The following is a 26,540-nucleotide window of genomic DNA, read 5'->3' as shown; positions in this document are numbered from 1 at the left end:
CCTAACAATGGAGCCCTAGTCCATGATTAGGGCTCCTACGTGCTATGGTAACACAAATAATAAAAATAATAACTTAGTTAATAATTACATAAATTTGGACATAGATGAAATGAAAAAAAACCCAAAACTAAGCCTATTGGATTGTGCATAATATTGCATGCTGGGATTGAACAGTCCAGTATTCCAAAGATCTGCTGATATTCTGAAGGAGCCATTTATACATTAAAATATACCACTATGTGGATGATAGACAAGAATAATGCAGAAGGAATGTGAAAATGAGTGTGTGGTGCAGGCAGTAGGAGACTGTGCATCAATCTCACTGTTTGGAGTGGCTCACGACCGAGAGTGCCAACCTCAGAACAGACTATCAAAAAGGAGAGCAGATGCACCAAACTGATGGTATGTTCTACAATTAGATTTCACCAATCCAGTAACAAATGTGAACTCCTAGATCACTGTAACACTCAACATGGAGTCACAGAAAATCCCCTTGGGCTCTCCAATCTATCTTGCTATTCAGGCAAGCTGGGTTTAGTGATAAATGGTCACTTACACCAAAAATCAGAAAACATTCAGGTTGCTTGTAGTCCCAAGAGAGCAGTCACTTACCCCAGATCAATTTGTACATTAAATCTCACACTAAAGACAATGCCTGTAGCCAATCCTGTAATAAACTAACTAAAGATTTATTAACTAGGAAAAAGAAATAGAAGTATTTACAAGTTAAAGCCACAAGCATATATACACAAATGAGTTTGTCTGTGATTCAAAAAGTGATAGAGATGTAGTAATCTGTCATCATTGAATATCTTTTTTTTAGGGCTTAACCCAGGTTGATCCTATGGATCTCCACTTTTTGTTTCTTAGCTCCAGCCCTTGTAAGAGTCCAAACTGCAAAGAAATGAGAAATCTTTGTTACCTATTTTTTTCCCCTCCTCTAACATTCAGTCCCATGGGACGGGGCCTTCTGCATGTACTATAAGGCTTTTGTTCTATGATGGCCCATTGAATTTTGATAGTCCTCCTGGCTGGTGGAAGGAGCCACTCTTCCTATCTGAGTTCACAAGTTCAGAGTAGGCATTTTTACAATTATGAAACAAACTTACATTTTACCTTGGAGCATGGAATATAGACATTACAAGTAAGATTAATGCATGCAGCATTTTTCAATCATTTTATAGAATCTAAACACATCCTTACAAGTCTAACACCTATACTGAGCAATATTAACATATAGGTGAGCTGATCTGTTTCCAGCTATGAATTTGTCGGTGCTCAGCTGATGCCTACAGACTTGGCAAGAGCTGGCACCTGGTTAGCTGGCTAGCATCACAGAGTTATTTGTTTTCAGTAAGGCTAGCGAAGTAACAAGAAAAAAGAACATGAATGAGAAACTAATAAATGATTTATCATAGGGTACAGTTACACCTAAACAGAATTGTGTTAATAAAACTTGACATAGTTACTTTTTCTGATAGTGTTGCAATCATCAAAGGATTAATGAAACAGTTTTACAAACAGTTATAAAACGTTTAAACAAAACACTGTAAGATTGCATCACTTTTTCTGTGATCATGTGTTCTCTTTATCAAAAAATATATGTACAATTACTTTAAGGCTATGACTGCACTACCCACCACTGATGACGGTGTGAAGTGTACGTGTAGCTACATGCCTCAGTGAGAAGCAGGCTGCATCTAAGTGTGTAGCTACACTTGGCAGTGAAAAGGCTCTGGCAGAGGGGAAGCAATGGGAAAATGCTTCAGCAGCTTCCCGCTGCCAGAGTCTTTTCCTGCTGTGGGGAAGGGCTCCAGCAGCAGGGTGCTGCCCAAGCCTTTCCCCACTGAAGTATTTTCCTGAGGCAGGGAAGAAAGGCTTCTGCATTGGGGAGGCAGTGGGACACAACACTGCTAAAAATATCAGTGTATATGGGAGTTGGGTAGCATGGGTTGGGTGAGTAGAGAGAGTGTAGTGGATGTACTTGCATACATACTACACCCCCTTCAGGCATGTCTTTGCTTGCATAAGCCATGCCTCACTGGCTACACTGCGATTTATACCCATCCTTTGGGGACTATTCAGGTATGTACTCTACATGTTGCCAAAAGAAGTGCAGTGCAGTGTACATGTACTCTAAGAGGACTACAAAAATTAAAAAAGCCAGGTGCCTGAAAATGGGTGAGGACGTTTGTACCACAAATGCAAGTTTTCTTTTGAATGGTATGAGGAATAGAACTCTTGTACCTTAATTAAAACACTTGATAGGATACATCATCTTATTCTCTTCCCCCCTTGGGAGATGTTGCTCAGATCATCCTATAGTTCTCTTTCAGTTTCCAGTTTACACACACTTTGAAATCCCCATGATTTGATATCACTCATTTAGGAGTCCATCAACAGATCACTTACATTGGCTACAGAGAGCTGTATAAAACATTGTCCCTTTCTTCATTCTTCCCCGTGCCTCCCATTAGAAATTGAGTGTGTTGCCCCTGCAGCAGCTGCAGTCCTTCCCAGCTGAAGAAGTGAGGGTAGAAACCTGCCCTGATTTAAATCCTCTGAAAGCTCTAAAGAGTAAACCTGGATTTTTCATATGGTAGCATAGAACACCAAATGCAGGTATAGAAAAGCCAGTACACCAAAGCTGACTCATTTTCAGTGTTTCTATTTCAGATGTATTTGATTACACATTGTGCACTTTTGTTATGTGCTGTAAAATAAAAACATGTTTACCTGAGTATTTTCCTCTCTTCATAGTCTTTATGTAAGCCAGTATTTTCAAACTTGGGTGCTTACTGTAAATAACGACCTAAGTAATGTGATTGATTTTTAGTGGTGCTGAACCCCGGCAGCTCCCATTAACTTTAGTGGGAACTGCGGATACTCAGCACTTGTGAAAAAGAAGCCACTTTATTCAGGTGCTGAAGTTTTAGACATTCAAGGGGAAATCTTCAAAGGTCCTCTGTATCTTGAAACTTTTATTCCCAAATTTGGAAATTTTGGCTATAGTATCTATGTGATCTATTTATTGTCTGTTTATATAATTTTAATATATAACAGTTGACTGTGTATCATGAAGCTATGATTGTGGAGATTTTCTGTTGATTAATAAACCACAAGAGCTTTATAACATGTCAAGTTTTGGTGTAATTTATTCTTGGCGGGTTTGCAATATTCGGTCATTTCTAGTGTTTAACTTTGTTTGACAGACAAACACAATTAATGTGATTAATGTTATCAGCATCAATATAAAATGTGGAAGAATATATTTTGTGCTCAGATTGGCAAACTTTCTTCATATTTTTGCAAGGAAGACTTGGACATTGGACATCAATGAAAAGACACCTAATATGTGTATATTAGATTTTTATCCAACAGTTTTTGTCACTTTCTGCCATGCATAATTATTTCTATTGTTTGATCTTTAAATATCTGTCTGCTCCTCAGAGAGAACAGCAAATCTGGATTCCTTTTTGAAGATGTTTTCTAGCTGAATAGCCAAAATTAAGGTCCAGTTGTTACACTTCTTGTAATGCAGTATAATTGTAGCCATGTTTGTCCCAGGATATTAGAGAGATGAAGTGGGTGAGGTAATATCTTTTATTAGACCAACTTCTGTTGGTGAGGGAGACAATTGTGTGGCTTGAAAGCTTGTCTCTTTTACCAACAGAAGTTGGTCCAATAAAAGATATTGCTTCACCCATTCTGTCTCTCTTCTTGTAATGATGTGTTACAGTTCATGAAACTAAACTACAAGGCTGTAAAACACAACACATAAAGCCTCCAGGGTTCAAAGTTATATAATACAACAATTGTTTACTGAGATGTCATGAAGTGATATTTGTAAGTGTAGTTTGGATAGCATAAGAGATACTTTGTAACAAATATATTTGATAATCTTGACTTGAAAGGCAGCAACCCCACAATGAATATGAAGTTAGTGATATATAAATATTTATAAAATGAAGATCAAATACAAATATAATATAATTAAATGTAGGCGTTTTGGTGACACTGTTTAAAATGCTCCATTCATTTTAAACTAATACTTTTAAGATACTTTGTTCAAAATGTATTCTCTGATGCCATGTGTGGATAGATGTATTATACCAACGTTGATATTAAGAGTCCAGATTTGAACATTCTTTTTTAACTTAACAGGTTTTAGGGCTTGTCCAAAATATGAGTGTTTTCCAGTGTCCAAAATGTAAACATGAGACCCATATTTTTGGAGCTGATGGTGTAAGAGATCTAGCAGAAACCCTTGGACTAGATGTTTTAGGTAAGAATATTGATATGATTTTTATTGTTGACAGAAGAATTAATGAAATACATAAGGAAAGTTTTGCTTGAAAGAAGTATGGGACTGCATTACCGTGAGCTACTGTATATTCAAATAATGGTCAAGCAGAAAAAATTGGTGCAGTAATAATCTTAAATTGCTGAGCTTCATTACAGTTCTTATGCTCTTTATTATCACTGTCTCAGGATTTTTCCTTTTAATGGAATGCTTAATAGATTTGGAAATTTATGTGACAAATATGACAAGTACTCTCATATAAAAGGGGGCCACAAGTGGGAGAGGATGTGTCTAAGGTAACTTCATCCCCTGGATCTTGTGGAGCATGTAGCATATAGTATTATTTGTCAATTAAATCATATCATTGATAAATAATAAAGTGTGCTGTTCATTATGGTGAAATTTAGTAACACGTATGCAGTGACATTTAGAACTTAAACTCTTCTCATTGAAGTCAGTGGGAGTTGTCCCAATGACTTGATTGGGAACAGGAATGCACTTTTTACATATGTGGGAAAACTTCGTAATCTGAACAGCAATTCATTAGACCCATTATTTTGTAACTACATATAGGATGCCAAATTGTTGCATTTTGCATGGAGAATAAGTAGTTTATATTGTCTTATTTTGAATCACACACACTGGTTATCCAAGTTTAATTATGATTAGACCACCTTAATTATTGTATTTAAGTTTTGCTGGGATTTCAGGAATATACTGGATTGCAAACTGTGGTTACAATAGAAAATTTATCTTTACTCATAAGTAATTCAAAACAAGAATTGTTCACATATTATTGATTTAATGTGGAATATGTATAATTTTAAAATGTGGATTAATTGATTGCTATTTTTAAAAAAGTTATGTTTAAACCTGAGTAATCAGGAAGAGGTTATAAAACATAGAAGCATATTTAAGTTGGTAAATAAGATAATTGTGCACACTAATGATGTATCTTCATGTATTACTGTAATTACGTCAATGATATTCCACAGCTTATCATTAAAATCAACCAGGAAGTTCACTTAAAATCTTCATAAATACATCAAGGTCTGATACAAATCTAACATAGGATTGGAATTCATGACTGAAGGCGCACATTTAGGGTTACCCCGTGGTCTGGTGGGAAGCATAATGTGCAGGGGAGCAGAATCAAAGCTGCAGGGGAGCAGAATCAAAGTGCAGGGGAATAGAATCAAAGCTGATTGCTTCAGCCCTGGGTTACATTGGTGAGTGCGAAGTATCCATTGGCAGAAATTGCACCAGGAGAGAAGCAGTGACACAAGGTGCTTGATCAGCCATTGGTCCCCATAAGTGGCTTTTGCTGCCCCCAAAATGGGTACAGTTGGCCAGGGGAGCTATGGTAGAGGCAAGGGATTTGCTAATTCATCAAGAGGGAGGACGGATTTGAAGAGGAGTGGACACAAGTATACTGTACTCCAGCACCTCATTAAAGAGCATGAATATAGTGCTGTAGGGGTTAAAAGTTATTCTATATTGTATGTAGAAGCATAGTGGTTACCATACTGGATCAGATCGGTATCTGGCTTGTCTCCAACAGTGGCTAGTACCAGATGCTCAGAGGAAGAAAACTTGCCACAGTCAGTTATGGGATAACCTGCCCATGGGGAATCTCCTTCTAGTGCCTAATAGTTAGAGGTTGACTTATGACCAAAAGTTCTGACAGTTTATATTATACCTTCCAAAGCTCTTGGGTGTGTTTTTGTTTATATTTACTATTAAACATGTGGACATCCTGGTTATCCATATAAATGTCTAATCCTCTTTTGGATTCTGCTAAGCTCTTGGCCTCAGAGTGTATGTCCACACTGCAATAAAACACTTGTAGCTGCCCTGTATCAGCTGACTCGGTCTTGCAGTGCAGGTGACATGGGCCAGCCATGGGTGTTTTATTGCAATGTAGACATGCCCAATGATATCTTGTGACAAGTTCCACAGGCTAACAGTGTGTTGCGTGAAAAAATATTTCCTTTATCTGTTTAGAATTTGGCGCTTTTTAATATCATTGAATGTCCCCCTTGTTCTTGTATTATGAGAGAGGCTTAATAGAAGTTCCCAGTATACCTTTTCTGTATCATCCATTATTTTGTATGCTTTTATTCATGTCATCTTAGTCATCTCCTCATTCAAGGAAATAGTCCCAGTCTTGACATTCTTCAGATGACAAATTCAGTCACTAATTATTCTTGTCCCCATTTCTGGTATCCTTCTATTTCTCTACAGGCTTTTTGAAAGGGACTGACAAGAACTAAATACAATATTCCGAATGAGGTTGTAATGAAAATATAATAAAAATTCATGTATTATTCTCTATTCTATCCTATTCCTTATGTATCTTCACATTTTTATTTTTGACCATATTGAACAGAGATCTTCACTGAGTTGCCTACACTGATACCAGGTCTTTTTCTTAGCTTGATACAGTTAATTGTCCAGTTCATGCATTTGTGCATTTTATATTGCCCATTCATCTAGTGTGAGGCAAACCTGCAACCAAACAAGGGCTGCTTGCTCAGCTGCCCTTCCAACTGTGTGTCCTCTGCAAGAGGATGACGAGGCTGGTGCTCAGAGAGCCAGATTTAGGTGTGGTCCTGTTGGCGTATGTTGATGATGGGCTTCTCGTGGTTCAGGACCCGGGTAACCTGGTGCGGGTGGAGGCTTGCCAAGCCATCTACTTGGTGGCCTCCTCTACCTGGGTCAGCTGGGTCAAGAGCTCTGGCCTGAAGTTTGGGGAGGGGTGGCAGGCGAGCTTCTTCCCACCCATGCTCCCAGCTATCCAATGGAGCACAGGCCTGCTGCTCTATCTGGGCGTTAACCTTTCTGCCATCAATCTCTCCCCGCTGGAGAATTGAGTAGACCTTGAGGCCAGGGTGGCTGACTGGTTGTGGAAGTGGACAGGGCTGTTCCAGTGCCTTTCCCTACAAGCTGTCCATGCTCTGGCACTAGCTCAACACCCTGGGCATGCCCCCAAGTACCCTGGCCAGCCTCCTGGAGATGATTCTGGAGTTTTTCTTGCTGGGCTGCACTGGGTCTCTTGCATATGTCCTGAGCCTCCCCCTGGAAGTGGGGGGAGCAGGGTCTGCTCTGCCTCTGCAGTCAGGTCTGTGTCTTCTGCCTCAAGGCCCTGCAGAGGTTTCTTACAGTGCAGGTAGTATGTCATGGAGTGCGCTGGCACATGCCTTCCTCTGCTGCCCCTGAGGGCTCTGATAGAACCAACAGTTCTTCTACCTCCACCTGAGGGGTGTCCCCCGAGAATTCTCTGAGCTGCTGTTCTTTTACTAGGACCTCCTCAGGACTTGGAAGCTAGTCTCAGTGACCAGGTCCATGGTGGCCACCAAGGGGGAGGATCTCCTTGCTGATCTCCTACTACACAATCCCCATCTAAATGTGCAAGTGGCAAGTCCCCATTGCTACACCAGAGGCTGGTCCTGGCTGGTACATCAGGATCGAAGACCTCCTGAACTACGACTGGGGGACTCGGTGGACCACATGATGGTTGGTCAGCATATGGGGCTTTCTGCTCTTCATATCCCCCATTGCATACTCCAGGAGGTGAGGGCAGCCTTACTACCTGCCTTTCTCATTTTCCTTGAGCGGGTCCTGCAGGAGGGTTCTTCCCACCCGCTTCTTGCCCTCAGGACCTTTATCATCAAGCTGTTGCCCGGTGAGCCTCCCCAGCCATCTCCACATACACCACCTGAGATGGCTATGAGACATGCTTGTGCTCCATACCGTTCATGTCCTCACCCTCATGTCCCACCCTGACACCAAGTGGAGGGACTTCCTACCACCCAAGGAGGGCGAGGAACCCTGATGGGCTAGTCCATATTCGACCCTGGTTCCATGACCCATCGGGGATATAAGTTGGCAGCTCCTTCACAGAGCCGTAAGCATGGGCGTATACCTGGTGCAGTTCACCATCTCCTCCGACACCTGCTTCTTCTGCAGTGAGGAGACCCTGGCGCACATTTACATTGAGTGTGCCAGTTTGCAGCCCCTCTTCCAGTTCCTCCAGAACCTCCTCCTCTGGTTCTGGCTGCACTTTTCTGGACCTCCTGATTTATGCACATCCTATCCGTGGTCCCACGAAGTTGTGAGACCTCCTCGTCAACCTTCTCCTTGTGCTGGCCAGGGTGACCATCCATCATACCAGAAGAAGAAGCTGGAAGGGGCTGTGCTCTGCAATCATGGGGCTACTTCTGATCCTCTCTCAAGTGAAGTCTCTGGGCAGAGTTCCTCTGGGCCATGTCCATTGGCTTCCTGGACACCTTTGAAGAGCAGTGGGCACTGTCTGGGGTTCTTGTGTTCTCATCTGGATCTCTGATTTTGAATCTGTGACCCCCACTTCCATCCTTCTTTTTTTCATTTGTTGTCCCCCGTAATCATTTGACACCCTGGTCTGGTAGTTCCTCCCCTTAGACTAGAAGGAGGGACCTTCAGATGGGGTGGACTTCTGCCCACCCATCCCCAGTGCTTCAGTACGTACCCTTACCCTTCCCACAGAGCCTGCAGTGACTCTGCCTTCAGGCATGGAGCTGCAGCCTATCCCTGAGCAGAGCCTGGATCAGGTGACCCCCAGGCTCAGGTATTTCCTCAACCCCACCAGAGCTGCAGATCAGTCTGTGCAATAGCACTACCCAGCCAGGATCCCTCTTGCTGCCTTGCACTGTAACAGACTCTTGAGACTCCAGCCTGCTCTTGACCCTGTTCCTTTTCCTGCCCCAGCCTTGCCAAAGTCATGTTCAAGTCTTGTCCTTGCCCTACCCTGTCCTTGCTCCAGCCCTTTTACTGAACCGCTCCAATCTTGCCTCTTCTTTCTGATCCTCCCTGGATCTTCGGACTCTGATTATCTGGTTACAACGTTTGGCCTATATCTGAACCTTGGCTATGACTTTGACTTGGCTGGTCCCTGGACTGATCATCTGGCTTCAACCCCTGGCTTGCACTTGGACTTTGGCTGTGGTACTAATACTTGCTTCACTATGGACTCTGATCTTGGTTGTGATCCTGGCCTGTCCCCAGATCTTGATTCCAGTGCCAGCCTTGGCCCAGTCCAGACCTGAAGTCTGGCTTTGACCTTTGGTCCAGTCACTAAGCTTGACTATTGAGAGGTAGTGTCTGTCACTTAGTTTAAGTGGGTTCTTCTGGTATACCTTAGTCTTCTCCAGTTTTGACTAACTCAATAATTTTGTGTCATCTGCAAATTTTGCAACCTCCCTGCTCGCCCTGTTTTCTATATCATTGATGAATACATTAAACAACACTGGTCCTAGTATAGAATAATGTGACACTCTACTGTAAATCTTTCGGATCTGTAATATTCCAGACTCAGATCACTTCTAATACCTTTTTAAAACACCCAACAATTACTAGCCTTCAATCCCCTGGCATAGTAAGATTTTTAATTTTGTTTTGTTTTTTAAACAAGAGTTTGCATGTTTTTGCTACCAGCTCAGCAAATTTCATTCTTAGATATATTGTGAACTCTTGGGCATATACCATCTGGACTCAGTGGATTTGTTGTTTTTTAATTTATCAGTTTGTTCCAGCTCCTCTTTTTTTTTTTTGATGCCTCAGTCTCTCACAGCACTACATTGTTATTACCAGAAAAGAGTAGGTCCCAGACCCGTATCTCCTCAACATCATCTGTGGTGAAGAATCATGCAGAGAAATAATTAAGCTTCTCAGCAATATCCATATCTTCCTTAATTGCTTGCTTTACCCATGGTGTTCTAGCAGACCCCCTGATTCTCTTGCACGCTTTCTCACAGAATTATTTGTTTCTTTTTATACATTTAGCTACTATCTTTAATTCAGTTAGGTACATAGGCACCTATCTGCATCTTTAAGCACCTACTACCTTTGTAAATGTGGGCCTCAATCCTTTTGAGAACAGTAGGAGATGGCAGCCATTTTGAGAAAGGGAAGTTTTTTGCGGAATTCTCTTGCTGCTGAAGAAGTAAATTTTAGTTGTGAAGATTGACTGCAAAAAAATTACTCTGAATCCAAAAAAAAGGTCTTAAAAGTGTGGCCTAAGCACAAGATATCAGTGATATTTTACTGTGTGGGATGTTTGAAGAGTTTGTATTATTCCATTACTAAGAACATTCTGGACAAAGAAAAGATCAGACCTGCAATGGTAAATTTCTTAAAGGACCAATTTTTAATTAAATGTAACTTATAAACATATTAATGAATTTACTTGTAAATTATCAGAAAATTCATTCTGTGCCGAAAGAATAAGTACTGAGCAATTTTGAGGAGGATAGACTGTAATCTTTATGTATAAGAAAGAGGTTGCATCTCTTCTTTAAGTGTAGAATTCAATTCAACCTTAATAATGGAGTCAAGACATGCACCTTCATAGTTTTTTTAGGGTCTTTTTGACTAGCATCCTTAACTTTTTTTAAAATTATTTTTTAAAGTTTATTGCAAGATTTTGATATCTTTCCTCTTCTAACGGTGTTGAACTTAATATTTATTTTGGTCACTGTAACATAGTGGCTCAGCTACAGATACTTCTTGGACCAACTCTTGTATGTTACTTAAGTCTAAGGCTTTGACTATACTTTGGCTGTACATGCTTGCACCAGTTTAAGTAGAGTTTTGTTTTCTAACTGATTTAGTTAAACCAGTGTGAGTTTATATATGAACATTTATTTCAGTTTAGCTATTTTTTTCATTTAGCTTAATCTGGTGTTAAAAATAAATTAAGTTAAAGCAAAATAACACACTTTCTAACCAAACACAGGTTTTGCACCAGTTTAATTAAACTAATTTAAAAACACACTTTTAGTTAAACCAGTACAATTTCTGAGTGTAGACAAGGCCTGCATGAAGATTAGCCTGTCCTCTAGCGTGCTATAAATGTAATATTGGCAGGAGATCAGCTTTTAACTATGCGTTTCATCTCATAGGCAGTATCTGTGTTGTGATATAATAATTATGGAAATTTAAAAAATTTACTGTATTTAGTGCTGGAAAAATATTTCAGAATTAAGTGAAAATATTCAGTGGGTTGATAAGTGATTTTCCTTCAGAACATTTCTTTCTTTTATAACTGTTCCCTGCTGATTACATAAGCAAAACACACAGGAGTTAGCTATTATAAAAAAGAATGAGCTAGCACTTAATTAAATCAATGGCCTACTAAGGACTATAGCACATTTTGTTGTTTGCCAAACAGCAAAATGTGCTAGAGTTTGGATAGTGATTAAAATCTCAAAACACTGACAAAGTACAAAATTAAGAAATGTGCTGAATAGTATGTTATCTTGACACTCAAAGAAGTATTTTTATTTTGTATCTATCCAAAATGTCTAGACCATAGAAATGTCTCAGTTTGAGCTTTTTTGCCTCTCCAGCAAACAATAAGATAAATGTTCTGTCATTACAAATGATTGCAAAGCAATCGGTTCTTTTTCCAGAAAATGAATACATTCTAAGTATATTTGGTACTAATGATTGTGGACATGTGGAACTCTGCTGCAGCTAATTTTCATTTTAAATGCTAATTTTAGAGATTAAGTAATTCAAAGGATACCCTGAACTGGAATTTGATTTCAAGTAGCTTCAGGCCTAGTTTAATGAAATGCACTTATGAAGTGTATTAAGTCTTTATGTAAATGTATTTTGGTGTTTTAAATACAGGAGACATTCCATTGCATGTTAATGTAAGAGAGACATGTGATGCCGGCCAGCCTATTGTAGTCTCGCAGCCTCAGAGTGACATGGTAAGTTTAGTGCTATGCACTTAAAAACAAAAAAACCCAAACCCAAAATCACAACAAACAAACAAAAAAACCCCCTGAAGAGTGGGGAGGAGGAGGCAAAGGTATCTTTGTTATTTTAAAAAGTGAAACCTTCTAGTTAACATAAGGAAATGAATACTGAAAATTGAGTTAATCTATGGACGTACCTGTATACCTCAGTTTTGGAGCATGTGGCTCATCCTTGCTGTCTTTTTCTCTGTGTACACATATGTTTTCGCTTAATTAGTCTGAACCATAATCTCAGTAGCAAAAGATTCAATCCAGATGCTTGCATGCCAAGAAAAAGATGGTTCAATGTCAGGCCACATGAGATCTAACTACTAACATAGGTCTTCTAAGACTGTCTGTTGATCCTTTGGTATTTGATCAAAGGAGAAGGTTTGTTCTGTCAAAAGATCTGTGAAACAAGAACCTGCACATTGTCAATGCCTAGAATGTTGTCAGTAGGAAGTGGAAGAATTTATATACAAGTGGAAATGGGATTTTTCCCTGAATTCATCATAACATTTTATTGCGAAAAGAGAGCTTGTGTGTGTTGAGAGGGTGGGCATAACACAGACTTGTCTTTCAAGAAAAGTAGTTTTGTGCATAAAATGTTGTCATATGTGTTGACAGTATAGTGCTTTTCTGTCTAGTACCTATTTCCCTTACCCTGTGCCTGTCTCCTCTATTTAGATTGTAAGCTCTTTAAGGCAGGGATTGTTTTTTACTGCATTTGTGCAGTGCCTATCACAATAGGACACCATTTTTATACAGTGACCAACATTCTGAAGAGTAGTAGCAAAGCCTAAACATTGTTATACTTCTTAATTTTGTTTTGAGAGAGAGTTGGAACAGAATAACTGATAAGACTACTAACAGGTTGCAACACATTCACTAGTCAGGGATAAGGGCTGTACCACTATTGACCACAACTTGTCCTTTGTGATGATTGGGTGATGTTATGGTATATCTGTTCTTTAGATAGATGAAGAGTCTTCACTCTCCAGGCCCATCAGGCTGGTACCTTTTAAAAGCAGCACTATCCTATTAAAAGAGAAATACAGTAAAATTCCGTAGATCTGCTATGTGAGTTTGTTTCTAATCTAGCTTCTGACTCCTGCCTGTCCTTGTATTGGTTATGGCATTAGGGTGATGATGGGGTATATAAACAAACTCCATTATTGACATCAAGTTAAATATGAAAATAGTAGATTTTTAACAAATACCATGCCTCAGTAAAAGAGAACTTTTTTTTACTCTTTCTTGTTGCCTTTGTAAAATAATAATTTCCTCTCACAAAGAATAGATAAACAATTACTAATCTCTATGTGCAATTTAAAATTGCTTTCTCCCCTCCTTCCCCCTCCCCCCACTTGATTCTCATTTGAATGAGAGAGAAATTTAATGTCTCTTATTTCATACTTTTTAAAAATATAAAATTCACATCACATAAATGATGGTGAGAGAGGTCCTATGAGGTCAGATTCTAATCTTTTATACATGACATCCATCACCATATTCCTCAAATAAACTAAAATTGCAGCTGTTCATGCATGAAAAACCACATTTTTTTCAGATAGAGGACAATATGCATTGCACTGTTGAAATTATCTCCACTCTTGTCCGTAAATTTAGAAATATTAAAATAAATCTGTTCTGCTTTCTTTAGTTAACATTTATAAATGAAATAGGGTTATAGGGCTGAAATAATACATGGCCAAATAAAACAGTTGGCTATAGGGAGAGTGACTGAGTCCTCAGAAACCAATTTGCTGAGTTTAACTGACACCTTTTAGGTTCTGTGAAGACTAGAATAAAAGGTGTTTTTTAAAACATATTAGCTAATACATTTTGCTTGCATGTTTGCCTTAGAGTTCACCTTGACCAGTTAACATGTTAAAATACAGTCTGCTTTGTCTACACTAGGATTTTCTAGGCAAAAATGTATTAGCTAACATGTTTTTAAAAAACACCGTATATTTTCATCTGACAGACAGACCCTTAGTTCGCTTGTATGTAGCTGATTAAAAAGAAGTCACCTTTTCTTATCTGGCCAAAACATCCCCTCCAGCAAAGACCCCACAAGCAGGAGAAGAGTGCTCATAAAATTATGCAAATTGAAATGACTCCTCCTTGGAGCTGTGGGGGTGGGGATTGCAGGCTTGAGGCCCCGCCCCCTTGGATGAGACCATCTCTGGGCATCCCCAGGACAGTGAAAGGAGTCAAGGACCTAATCTTGAGTAGGAAGTGTAAAGTAGAAAGCAGGAAGTGGAGTAGGGGAACCGAGCAAAGCTGACAGTGCTTAGGTAACAGGGGGAGCCTTCTAAGGAGAAAGAGGGAGAACCCCTTTGTGTTGGGTTACATAATCCCCACACCAGTGATGAAGGGGTTAAAGAGAGGCTGTGGGCAAGGCTGGCCCTGCCCCTCCAACTGTCAGTCATGTCAAGGGTGGAATAAGGGCTTAAAAATGGATGTTCTCAGCAGTTACTAGGCATCTCCAGGAGAGAGCAGATGGGAGCTCTATAGCTCCCAAAGACCACTATAAGCCTTCAGGGGAGCTACCCTATGGAAGGCCATTTACCAACCTCCTGGCCCCATGCTTACATGGTGACAGTGACTCTGGTATACTGGCCAGGTAAGACAAGTTTGGCAAGTCGATTAGGTGGTTGGTGCTGCTACGGTTGGAGAAAATAAACACCTAACCCTCCCGCCAACAATTAAAAAAAGTAAGTGTCTAGGTCCCTCTTCCGTATCTATCATTGGGGTAGTCAGGTGGGTAAATACCAAAACTCAGAATAAAGCAAAACAAGGAACAATTTATTCAAGGGGCAAATAACAAACGAGGGGTCACTCGCGGATAACAAGGTGGAGCTTAATTCCAGATTCTTTCCCAACTTAAACCTAAACTACTGAGGCCCAAAGTTAATAAGAACTACTCAAGGTCTTTCTTCACCCTCCTGGGGTGTTATTCATGACTCCCAGGATGATGATCCAGGAACTCAGGGTCTGATGAGGGACTCAGGAACCACTTGAGGTAGGTATGCTGATCTTCTTGTGTGGGGCCTATCCGTGGTGTTCTTCCTAGAGGCTTCTCTTCTTCTCTCCCAGTGAACTCCTGCTCGTGACGACACCTTGGTCCTCTAGGGCAGACAGCCCCGAGCTGACTGGCTCACTACAATTTATAGAGTCATGTTGCTAGGCAGATCACACTCCTTTCCACCTTACTCTTCCCACCTTTTTCCCAGAAAGGGCGGGAACCACTGGGGAAGAAGACCTCCAAGATGGAGTCTGAATTGTTCTTTTGCCATTTCAAAATTGCGATCAGCTTAAACATTTACTCAATTAACATAATAATTCCCACATTGAGGATTTCACCCATAAGGAATAGGGGACATAATATGAGGGTATTCTCAATCCAACACTACCCTTTCAGAGTTAGAGAATCTGAGAATAAACAGAAGAGACTAGGGGAACCCCGATACAGCTGTCACACCTCTCCCTCCCTCTGATCAGCCCTACCATACCCCCAAAAGGAGAGTCAGTCAGACCACCCCTCTGTACAGCAGAACCCATAAGACATAGGTGCTTTTGAAAATTGGGATGCCAGGACACCATCTGCAGAAACAGATTGATCCCTTGGTGCCCATTTGTCAAAAGCTGTTAAGGTTTGGAAATGAGAATACGTGCATGTGTTCACCCTTCTGTTCCAGGCCTACTTTGCTCTCAGGATGGTCACAACGCTTGCATGTCTGTATGATGATGATGACTATAATCTAATCTGATACTTCTGGGTTTCAGCTGATGGCCTGCAGAGATCAGGAAGGATTTTTTTCCCTGATGCACATTTATGATCTGGAGGATTATTTCCTCTGTTTTAGATGTCTGGCTGATGTGCCTTGTTCATGTGCTCAGGGTCTAACAGATCATCAAATATGAGGTCAGAAAATTTTTTCCACCTCAATGAGATGGGCTGGGTCCTTGGTTTTTTTGGAGATGGGGGAGAAGAGGGGTGCAGGGGTTTGCCTTCCTCTGCAGTTTGGGACACGAATCACCTGCTAGAATCATCTGGACATGTTTCACCTAATCAGTTCTCTGACATTGCAATTGGTGGTACACAACAGTTTAATCTCTTGAGGACTAAAGCTTTAGTTTAGCTAAAGTTATTGGGCGTGGGTGAAACGTAATAGTAGGATGTCAGATTAGACGATTTGATTGTCCCTTCAAGGCTTAAACTACACAAATCTATGAAAAAAAGTTGGGTGGTAGATACAAGTGAAAAAAGAAAGGGGACAAGCCCAGCAAGCCGAAGGTGTCTAGGACACTAGAGAACTGGATTGCAGGTTGTGTGTGTGTGTCTGTCTCTCTCTGTCTCTGCCTGTGTTTAATAATATGCAGAGGGAAGAGTTGTTCTAGCACAGAAACATTCCACATATGGTGCCAGGGCATGGTAAGGTGTGATGAGGAGTTTAGATTTAGGGAAGCGGACATGTCAAACTTGCCCTGGAGCCAGAAGGACCAAGACATGTAGCTGGAATCCATGGCTCCATGTCTTTCTGTCCAGCATGTTATAGAGACTGGGTTACCAGTACCAAAATAACAGGCTTCAAAGAGGGAGATCAGACTAAGGTCTGTTTCTCATTCAGCAAAGAGAAGTGCTTTTGTTCCTCTTGCAAATACAAGCTTTGATGTAAGAAATGTGAAGGCTAGTATGATGTTCATACTTGCTGTAGGGGGGTAGAGGAAAAGCCCAGTCTGGTGGGAAGTCATCAAGCACCCAGCATTCCAACAGGAGCAACAGGAGGAAACAGCAGTTCTGGGAGAAGCCCAATCTCCATTTAAATTAGAGGTGCTAAGGACCCTTATTATGGAATTATTCTAACAAGACAGATAGATCGGGCTTATATATGCAAGGGACATCTGGTAGGTTTTCATATCCCATCTGAATAGGCTTGGAAGGATTAGATTTTTATCGATAAATGTCAGGAAATGTCAATTTCACCGTAAACATAAAAAATTATGAAAAAGTATTTCTATCGATAATTGACATTTACAGATAGACAAAGTGAGAAAAATGCTGCTTGGGAGCTTATGAGAGTTTCGATTTAAGGCTATTTACTTTGTATATTTTGACATATGATGTTGACAGTTTGTGTTTTAATAGTTGTAGAGCTTTAACTTTTTGAATCTCACCATTTACTGTAAATAAACAGTTATTGTTTACCCCTCATTGTCTGACACCCTCCACCTATAATTTCTGCAACTGTGAAAATTTAAATAAAAATCAAATTCTGCGAAGCCTACATCAGAAGGGGAAAGGTTGCAGCTGTGGGCTGAAAATGTATAATCATTAAAGAATTAGAACACGTAGTTTGGGAAAATATCAGATAGAAAGAATAGTTGGGCCTTTTTTGAAATTACCAGTGGAGATCTGCACCTCTCCTCCTGAGTGTAGTGCCTATAAAAGCTAACAGACAATACAGGATTATCAGCCATTTATCTTACCTTCAAAGCTTCTCTGAACAACAGTATTGACCCTCATTTATCTTCACAATATTCCTTATTTGCTGCAGTGGTAGTCATGGTTAAGGAATGCAGCATAGGGACACAGGTAGCAAAATGCAACATTACTCCCTGTTCTACGCAAAAATAGTAACTTGTTGGGTTTTCATTTTGAGGGATAGTTCTGTTTGGACAAGGCTGTGCGTTGCTCCACATCATGTTCAGCCTTTGGAAGGTTTAGCGTGATGCTGCACTTGTCAGATGTGAGGGAAATGGGCTTGCTTACAAGGCAGTTCACTGTTTCAATTACTTCCTCTGCAGGAAATATGGATCAGTAGAGTACAGCTGCCTGTTGAGAGCATTTATGGAGATGACAGGGTGCTTGGGGTACCACTGGCCACAGAAAAGGCAGACGGTCCAGCACAGTTAACATACCTGGGAACTGCATTGGATACTAAGCAGGATGTATCACAGATACCCAGAGAAAGGTTAGGTAATCTAAGGGTGTTGGTAAGGACAATCAAAGGGTCTACAAAAGCCACTCTAAAACAGGTATAAATAACCAGTGGGGCATTTAAATTTTGCATGTAGGGCAGTGGCCTTGGGTAGGACCTTCTGTGCTCACTTGGTGGTTGCCACTTCTGGAGCCAAGAAGCCTCATCACTTTGTCAGGATGACCAAAGAAGGAAGGGCAGATTTGGTTTGGGGAAGCATTTTTATTTAATGGGTATTCAGTTCAGTGATCCAATTGGATGCTAGGATCAGAGCTACAGGAACAGTCTGATGCCTCTGGGTTTTGGAGTTTATTACTAAGGGAATGGGTGTGCACAGAGATGGCCTGAGGAGTGAACAGAGCATGGTATAATAAGAGATTACGTATATTCATTTTTTTTCTGATATTGGTGGCTGTCACTATTTGGGGTGAGGAATTTAGAAATAAACGGTTTTGGTTTTGGTGTGACAACCAAGCAGAGATTCACTTTAATTCAGAGTCAATGAAGTGAGCACAGGTAATGTGGCTAGTAATGGCATTTGTATTGCACTGCCTTTTGTTTAACACATTGTCCGTGTAGTGCATGTTTCTGGTGTAGATAATGGGATTGCCCATGCTCTGTCTCAATTTCAGGATAACAAAATACGGGATCTAGTGCTGTTTGCTAGCCAAGACTACAGGTGATGCCTCAGAGTTTGTGGAACCATGGCTCCTGAAGGCTTTAGGACTGGTGGAAAATTCTATTGCCCCAGGGACATTGTGAGTGTACAAGGCTGGTTATGTTGAATTCATAGATTAGCGTTTAGGAACCCTCCAGTGTGTTTAGTCCATTCCTGAGGTTCAGGTGATGAATTATGCGGTGTCTTTGATGCACTGGAGATTGGCATCATCTACTATATTGGGTCACTTTTAGAGGTGGGCGATTGATTTTTTGGATTGGCCAGCAAACAGAAAAATAAAAAAATATTCAGAACATTAAAAAAAAATGACAGAAACCCCTCTTTCCACATAAGGAGTGAGCGTGTGTGTCTGTCCATCCATTCCCTTTTATAACTATAAGACCAGTGTTAGGGCACTTGCCTGGGATGTGGAGACCCAGGTTGGAATCCCCAGTGGATATCTCCTCCTCCCAGGTGAGCATCCTGACCATCAGACTATAGGCTATTCTGAGATGTGTCACTCTCAGTCTGTCTTATTGAAGCTGTTTCACTGTGTATAAATAAATAAATATTCTTTGAGTCAAAGAGAGAGTGAGTTAGAACAACTCTATAGTCTGATGATTAAGACACTCACCTGGGAGGCAGGAGATGAGGATTTAAATCTTCTGTCTGTCTAATTCATAGGAAGGACTTGAATCCAGATCTGCCACCCAAGCTATAGAGTTTTTCTCACTCACTGTCTCTTTGGCCCAGTGAGTATTTGTATTTATACACAGTGGAAACGGCTTCAACAAGGGAGACTGAGAGAAACCCATTCCAAAACAGCTGATTGCTTGGTGGCTAGGATACACACCTGGGAGGGGGGAATATCTAGTGAGGATTCAAACTTTGGGTCTGCCATATCCCTGGCAAGTGCCCTCACCACTGGGCTAAAGATTATAAAGGGGCAGGTGGATATGGACTCAACAGTTTGCTGACATGGAAAAAGGTTTTCCCTATCACAATGAATTAGATCAAATTCACAGATTGTTTTATGTAGATCAAAACTGCATTTTTTAAACAAACTATTCATCCAAAAATTTTCACTCCGCTGTAGTAACATTGCTGCTCTATCATTTTGTTGTAGGCAGGAAGGATTTGCTAACACAGGTAGATAATTCTTACTAAGGAAGCCTTGGGAGGGACGGTCCAGAGGTGAGAGATGCAGGGTAGGTTTCAGCGTGGGTTTCCATAACCATACAGAATTTATTTCGGTGATCGGGAGCTTTACCTACAGTGGTGTGCATGTGGCTCTGTTTAAAGCTGCATTTGTTGTTGCTATTTTCATTGCCTTCAGGGTTAGTGAGGGTGTGCTGGTATCAAGGGGACAACTTGAGGAGTGCATTAAAATCGGTAGATGTGCAATTTAAACAAGGAGCAGTGTCCTTGAAAATTAAGGTATTTACAACCCAATCAATCTGGAAATGGGGCCATAGAAGAACTAAGAGAATGCTCATATAAACGGGTATGTCCGGTAAAAGAGCCATATGTATGCAGGAGCCGGGCCCTCTATACATGGAGTTGGTATCTACCTGACTGGATACTATTTGCTGTAGTAATGAGGGTGACATTAGCCCATTTGGGTTCCAATCTGGCAAATGTTGGCATTCGTTCCTTCAGGATGGGAGCAGAGATATCCACATCACTGAAGGGTTTTCAGCTCTCTGAGGGTGCAGGCAAGTGGGCTCTGGAAATTGAACTGATTTAGGACCTATGTTGAATCTATTGATGGATTACTGAGTATCGAGTGTCCCTGTCTGTGTGTGATCAGAAATAAGGTGGATAAGGGGATCTGCAGGCACTCTATAGGCCATTGGACCCACAAGCAGGCAGTCAGGTTGGCATATGTATTGCAGCTGAGCTTCAGGTCTGAGGCTATCCACCTGCAATGGTTTGAGAGAAGGGACACGTTGTCAGGTAAAGCTCATGCCTCTTCTGCACGTGTAGACTGGTGAACTACATTCACCTATTTTCCTGATTACTCAGCTAGGGGAAAGTGATCTGGGAGCTTGCCTTGGGGTAATTTTGTGCATTAGGATTCAGAGGGACATTGGGTGGATTAGACTGACAGATCATGAGATTAATTTAATCAGAAATGCTTGTGAGGTGAGTATGGCAGGGAATGGTTGAACAAACACATGGAGATAGGGCTCGGAAGAGCATGATCTGTGATGTTGCCAGAGTCATCATTGGACACGAGTGGTTTGGTGATCACACACACACAGACATTTGGTATGATGACCCTGAACTACTTAGATATGATGGAGTGCCCTTGTTGGACATAGGGTCTGGCATTTGGCTTGGAGTTTTTAGGAAATAGGTTAGGCATGAAACACATAAAACTGTGGGAAGAAGGTGTGACCAAGCTAATAGCTGGCGCCCCTAATGTCCAGTGCAGATACAGGCTAAAAGAATCAGCTCCCAGAGGTAAATGAGATGTGGAATATGGCTGATGGACCTTTGGCCTGTAAGGAGAAGGGAAGACCTGAAGTCTCTGCAGACTAAGGTCTCCTTTGGCACTTTGTTCCCTTCTAATGTGGAAAAGGGCATGGGGATTGGAAATGAGTTGAGTCCTAGGGTCAGCTGAAGAGGGTCTACCTCTTCAGCTATATGGTGGGAGCCCTGTAACTGCATTGGACCCAATTAAATGCCTAGTATGTGAAAGAGGGTGGGTAGATAGTGCCCCTCCCCATTGTTATATTAGTAGAGTTTCGACTTGCTGTTTAAATTGATACCTGTGTCTGTCTTTCATTTGCACACAGCTCAAAGATATGCAGGAAATTTCACTCTTTTTCCTTAAGGAAACCCTCAACATTTTTCCATGCGCCCTGCTTCTGCTGATTGCCATTTATCTGCTCATCATCCCTGTCCTCATCTCCGCAAAGAGGCGTAGTGGTTATGTAACAAAACCTAATGCTGGAATTCCACTGTTCTGTCCAGCATTATTGTATGCTAGTTTTGGAGGTGGAGTGGCAACTCCTCAACACTTCTCCCTTGCAATATACAACCTTTTGTCCTCCCACCATTAAAATAAATACCCACAGAGTCCTAACCATGCAATATTGTTGAAGAAGGGACTGTGCTACTTAGGTTCCAATTAAACACACCCTCTTTCTATTTTCAAAGCATTTCTGCCCCTTTTTGTGCTCTTCTGCTCCCCTCAGCCCCACAAAGCAGGAGGGAGTTTTTTACCTCCAAGTAACTGTCCAGTAAATTACTAATAAATTTGAAATTAACTATTTTCTTAACTTGCAAAAAATGAACTACTTCCTTTCAGAAAGATGGACTATTAAGTAATTCCTATTCGAGCCTCCAAATAACAAAGGAAAATCTATAATCTCTAAATCTCAATCATATTGTATTAATATAAAAGTGGTTGTGTGTGATGAATAAGAACTCAAAATCCTCTTCTCTCCATACCCTTTCCACCCAAAAAGAAAAAAACACTTTTTTTGGTTTCAAGCCATATTCTGTTGCTTAGTAATGAGAAAATAAACAACTGAACCCAGCTGTATTAGTCAAGTCTACAGATGGCACATTAAAAAGTTCATGAATAGGAGAAAAAGTTCAATATATGTAGAGTTGGGTTTGTGTAATAAAGGGTGTATTGATGATTTGAAATCCTGTTTAGACCTTTCACATATGTTGTTGTGTTACTGCCCTTTTATTAGTTTTGGATAAAAGACTACATTTTTCACCAGGATAAAGATTTCGCTTTTTAATCACTTCAGAGGAAACAAGACTAGGTCAAATCATCTCATTAAACTATTCTTTAACCTTGATGTAGAAAATTATTGCATTTCTAAAATCTTTTAAAACTTAAATGTGCTGTTAAAAAGTGACCTACAGTTTTATGTTCCATTCTTTGGTACGTGTATATTGATGCTTACTGTCCAAATCCTGGTTTAGTCCATGAAAATAAAGTTGTGTGTATGGTGAAGGGTTATCTTCTCATAAGATAAGGCCTGGACACACACAGCCAAGTTATGGCTGCTACATCTAGGTAAGGGAAAGAGTAATGTTCCCATGCTATCCCCAAGCAGGGTTATGAGACACAGATCTGTGTTCTGCACAAATTCTCTAGCCACTGTGTAAGTGAGTGGGCAGATTTAATGAGCTGGAGCAGCTCAAAAAATGCCCAAATGCTAGAGATTAGATCCAGTTCTTTTTCCTCAGAGTTGGTTTATTAATAAACAGAAGATGAAGAAAGCTCAAAATAAAAAACAAAACAAAACACTATGTAACAGATCTTTACTGGCTGCTGTAGAGAGTTCCCCACTACAGCTTCCTTGACTTTGAGTCTTTCCGATTTGCTGCATGCACCTCAGTAAGAGGCAGGAAGCCTTATGTCTGGTTTCCTGTAGTCCCATGCTTATTCCAAGTCATGTGCCTTGTCACTATCGCTGCTGGTTTTAAAGGGGCCAAAGGCACATTGGGATGCACACATTCACCTCAAAGCCTAGTGCCTTTTTACACCCACTGCACGTTTCTCCCAGTGATAAGATGTATATACCCTGTCCACTAGTTCATAGATTCATAGAGTTTAAGACCAGAAGGGACCATTAGATCATCTAGTCTGGCCACCTTTATATCACAGGATGTTAAATTTCACCCACTTACCACTGTAATTGAGTCCAATGACTTTTGTTTGACTTATACATAATTTGTGTTTGGCTTAAGTATATTGTCCAGAAAGGTATCCAGGCTTGATTTGAAGACATCAGGGGACAAAGAATACACCGCTTACATTGGTAGTCTTTTCCAGTGGTTAATCACTCTCACTTGCAGAATTTATGCCTGATTTCTAATTTGAATTTGTCTGGTGTCAGCTTCCAACTACTTGTTCTTGTTGTGCCCTTCTCTGCTAGATTGAAGAGTCCTTCAGTATCTGGTATTTTCTCCCTGTGAAGGTACTTATAAACTGTAATCAACTCACCTCTCATGCTGCTTTTTTGGGAAGCTAAACAGAAGAATGTCTTGAAGTCTCTCAAAAGCTAAACCGATTGAGCTTGTCGAGTCAGTCAGTGTAAAGCATTTTTTTCAGCCTCCCCAGTTTTCCAACATCCTTTTAAAAATATGGACACCAGAATTGGATGCAGTATTCCAGTATCAGTTTCACCAGTGCAGAGATAAAATCACCTACCTACTCCTACTTACTCTCTGCTCTCTTGTTTATACATCCAAGCATCGCATTAGCCCTTTTTGGCATGGCATCACTGTAGAAGATCATGTTGAGTTGCTTGTTCATTATGACCTCTTAATCCTTTTCAGAGTCACTGCTTTTCAGGATACGGTCCCCCATTCCATGAGCATGATGATACATAAATTTGCATTTGGCTCTATTTTGTTTGAATGGGCCCCCCCTATCAAATGATCCAGATCACATGACTGCCATATCCTCATCATCATTTATACTCTTCCAATCTGTAAAAACAACGAGAGTTCTGTAGCACTTTAAAGACTAACAAATTTAATTTCAGCAGGCATAAGCTTTTGTGAACTTCAGCTCACTTCCTCAGATGCAGTTGGTAGAAATTATCCTTTTTCTTGACTGTGGAATCATAACTCTTTGGCCATCTAATAAAGTCTTCTTAAAGAACTCCCAATTTTCATCCCTTTCTTCCTGTCTTAATTTGTCCTCCCAATCATTTTCACTCATAATTTTCATCAGCTTTGGGAAATTAACCCTTTTGAAGAACCAAATGTATCTACTACTAGTGGGGACTGCCCTCATTTTGCCCATATTTAATGTAATCAGATCATGATCTCTTGTCCTAAGGCAATCACCAGCTTCCAATCCGGTGATTAATTCATCTTTATCCATCATAATGAGGCCCAAAATAGAGTTATACTGTGTTGAGTGTAATATCTTTTGTGATAGAAAATTAACATCTGTCATGTTTAGAAACTCTAATGATATTTTACTGTTGGCTGCATGAGACTCCAGCATATGTCTCCTAATCTAAAGACTTCCATCACAACACAATTTTACTTTCTACACATCCCAGACACATGTTTGAGGATTAACTCATCCTGTTCTCTGATTTGATTCAGAGGTCAATAACAGGTCCCTGCTATACACCCTCCTGGGCTTTGTTAGTTTGCACATGGATCCCATATGGATTTGAGATCCTGTGGCTCTGATTTATCAATAACTGTAAAACAAGTAATGGTGTTAATGTAGAGTGTCACCCTCCCACACTTACCTGGCTCACTCTGTCCTTCCTGAACAGTTATAACCAATGATTTTAACATTCCAGTCATGAGAATCATCCGGCCGGGTTTCGGTAATGCCCGTTTATCAAATTTCTTCTCGTCTGTAAGAATTCCCAGTTCTTCTTGCTTGTTACCCAGACTCCGAGTATTGGTATATAAGTAATTGAAAAATGTCTTCTCTTCACAGTCTCATTCATATGGTTAGCAGGGAGAGGATTGATATATTCTCCCTGAGCAGAGGGAAAGCCACAGCTGCACATTGCAAGTACAGACTCTGTGCAGAAATATAGATGGGCCTGATGGTTGGATCAGGCACTTCTTCCCATCAGAGAGTTGTGCTCAGACAAATTAAAGATAGGTGCCTCTGTGAGCCACCCCCTCCTGGGGGGGGAAAAAAGAGGAAAATGCTATCTAGAAAAATTCCTCTCTTGGACAGATTCATGCTTTGGTAGCACAAACTGGCTGAGTATATGTTTTGTAAAAAGTGGCTAGTGAAGAGTTACTTGAAATCCTGAATGCGGGAAGATCTTTGTTTGCTATTTTACCTTGACCAGGCTCTGAAAAACCTAGTGTCAAAATGAGCTGGGTTTCAAGGCCTTGAAATTTTAGTCTCCACAGCCTGCAAAGGGATGTATAGTCTACCTTAATGGGGACACCGTTACTTGTCTCCTCACTCCCCCTGCTCTGGAAGTAGAAACATCATTTCTGCAGTGTACTGAGTTTTATATGCATCTTGTGGTAAGGGAGGGGGGCAGGATTACCCCTTATCTTTGATGGGAACGTTATTGAAAAGTGGAGGCTTGACTATTATGGAACTGCAATGAAAATGTATAATGTTGTCACCATTCTTATGGCTTATGTCTAACTGAAAGAATTTAACTCCATAACATACTTCATGTTTGTGCTTCTTAGTGAATTGTGAACAGGAGATTTTTTAATACATTTTCATTTCATTCTGTTTCACTCAGTGATATCAGACTCACTTGTAACTACTTTGTGGAAAATTAATTTATTAAAACATTGTCTTGTGGGGTTACATCATAAATATATGCAAAATAAATGCATCATAACTGTGCTGTTGCTATACTTCCTTTTCTTCTGTACTATATTTTGGGGACTGTAAAAGTGAGTTGTGGTGTCTGGTTTTACTGATGATTATATTGCCCTAAATCATTCTCTTGTTAAAGATCTTAAAACTTTATACAGTAAAGTAAGAATTTTTGGAACTTATATTGTACTAAATTGTAAATAGAATTGTATCTAATATTTTGGGATTCTGTTCTTAAAAATAGCTTGCCTTTTAAAAAATGAAATAATTGTACAAATAAGAAAAGCCTATCCCACTGGTATAGAATTTTATTCTACAAATGTGTTGAAGAATGTTAAGTAACTCCTAGCACAAGAGTTATTTCCTGTATGGTAGGAATGATTAAACAGAACTAAATTCTTCAGAATCTCTTGTAGAGATTCTTCAGGTAGCTATTTGTCACCTTGATTTAGCACTGCTTTGTAAGTGCACAAATTGGTAGATTAATGATTGTAGCGAAGTCTGCTAC

General features: G+C 40.3%; 1 protein-coding gene across 2 annotated transcripts in view; it reads left to right on the top strand.

Moving 5' to 3' along the window:
- NUBPL (NUBP iron-sulfur cluster assembly factor, mitochondrial) overlaps positions 1–26,540 on the top strand; it is a 143,559-nt gene that overhangs the window by 113,275 nt on the left and 3,744 nt on the right. Inside the window, exons 9-10 of one of the 2 annotated variants that reach the window (XM_067534333.1) lie at positions 4,165–4,285; positions 11,975–12,057. In XM_067534333.1, the coding sequence (XP_067390434.1) occupies positions 4,165–4,285; positions 11,975–12,057 (204 nt within the window). The remainder of the gene's footprint in view (positions 1–4,164; positions 4,286–11,974; positions 12,058–26,540) is intronic. The other variant, XM_067534342.1, reaches the window with a different exon arrangement.

Source organism: Emydura macquarii, unplaced genomic scaffold (genome assembly GCF_026122565.2).
Source record: "Emydura macquarii macquarii isolate MOO-44397 ecotype Brisbane River unplaced genomic scaffold, CSIRO-AGI_Emac_v2 contig_374, whole genome shotgun sequence".
Classification (NCBI taxonomy): domain Eukaryota; kingdom Metazoa; phylum Chordata; order Testudines; family Chelidae; genus Emydura; species Emydura macquarii.
This window is presented reverse-complemented; position numbering and strand designations above follow the sequence as displayed.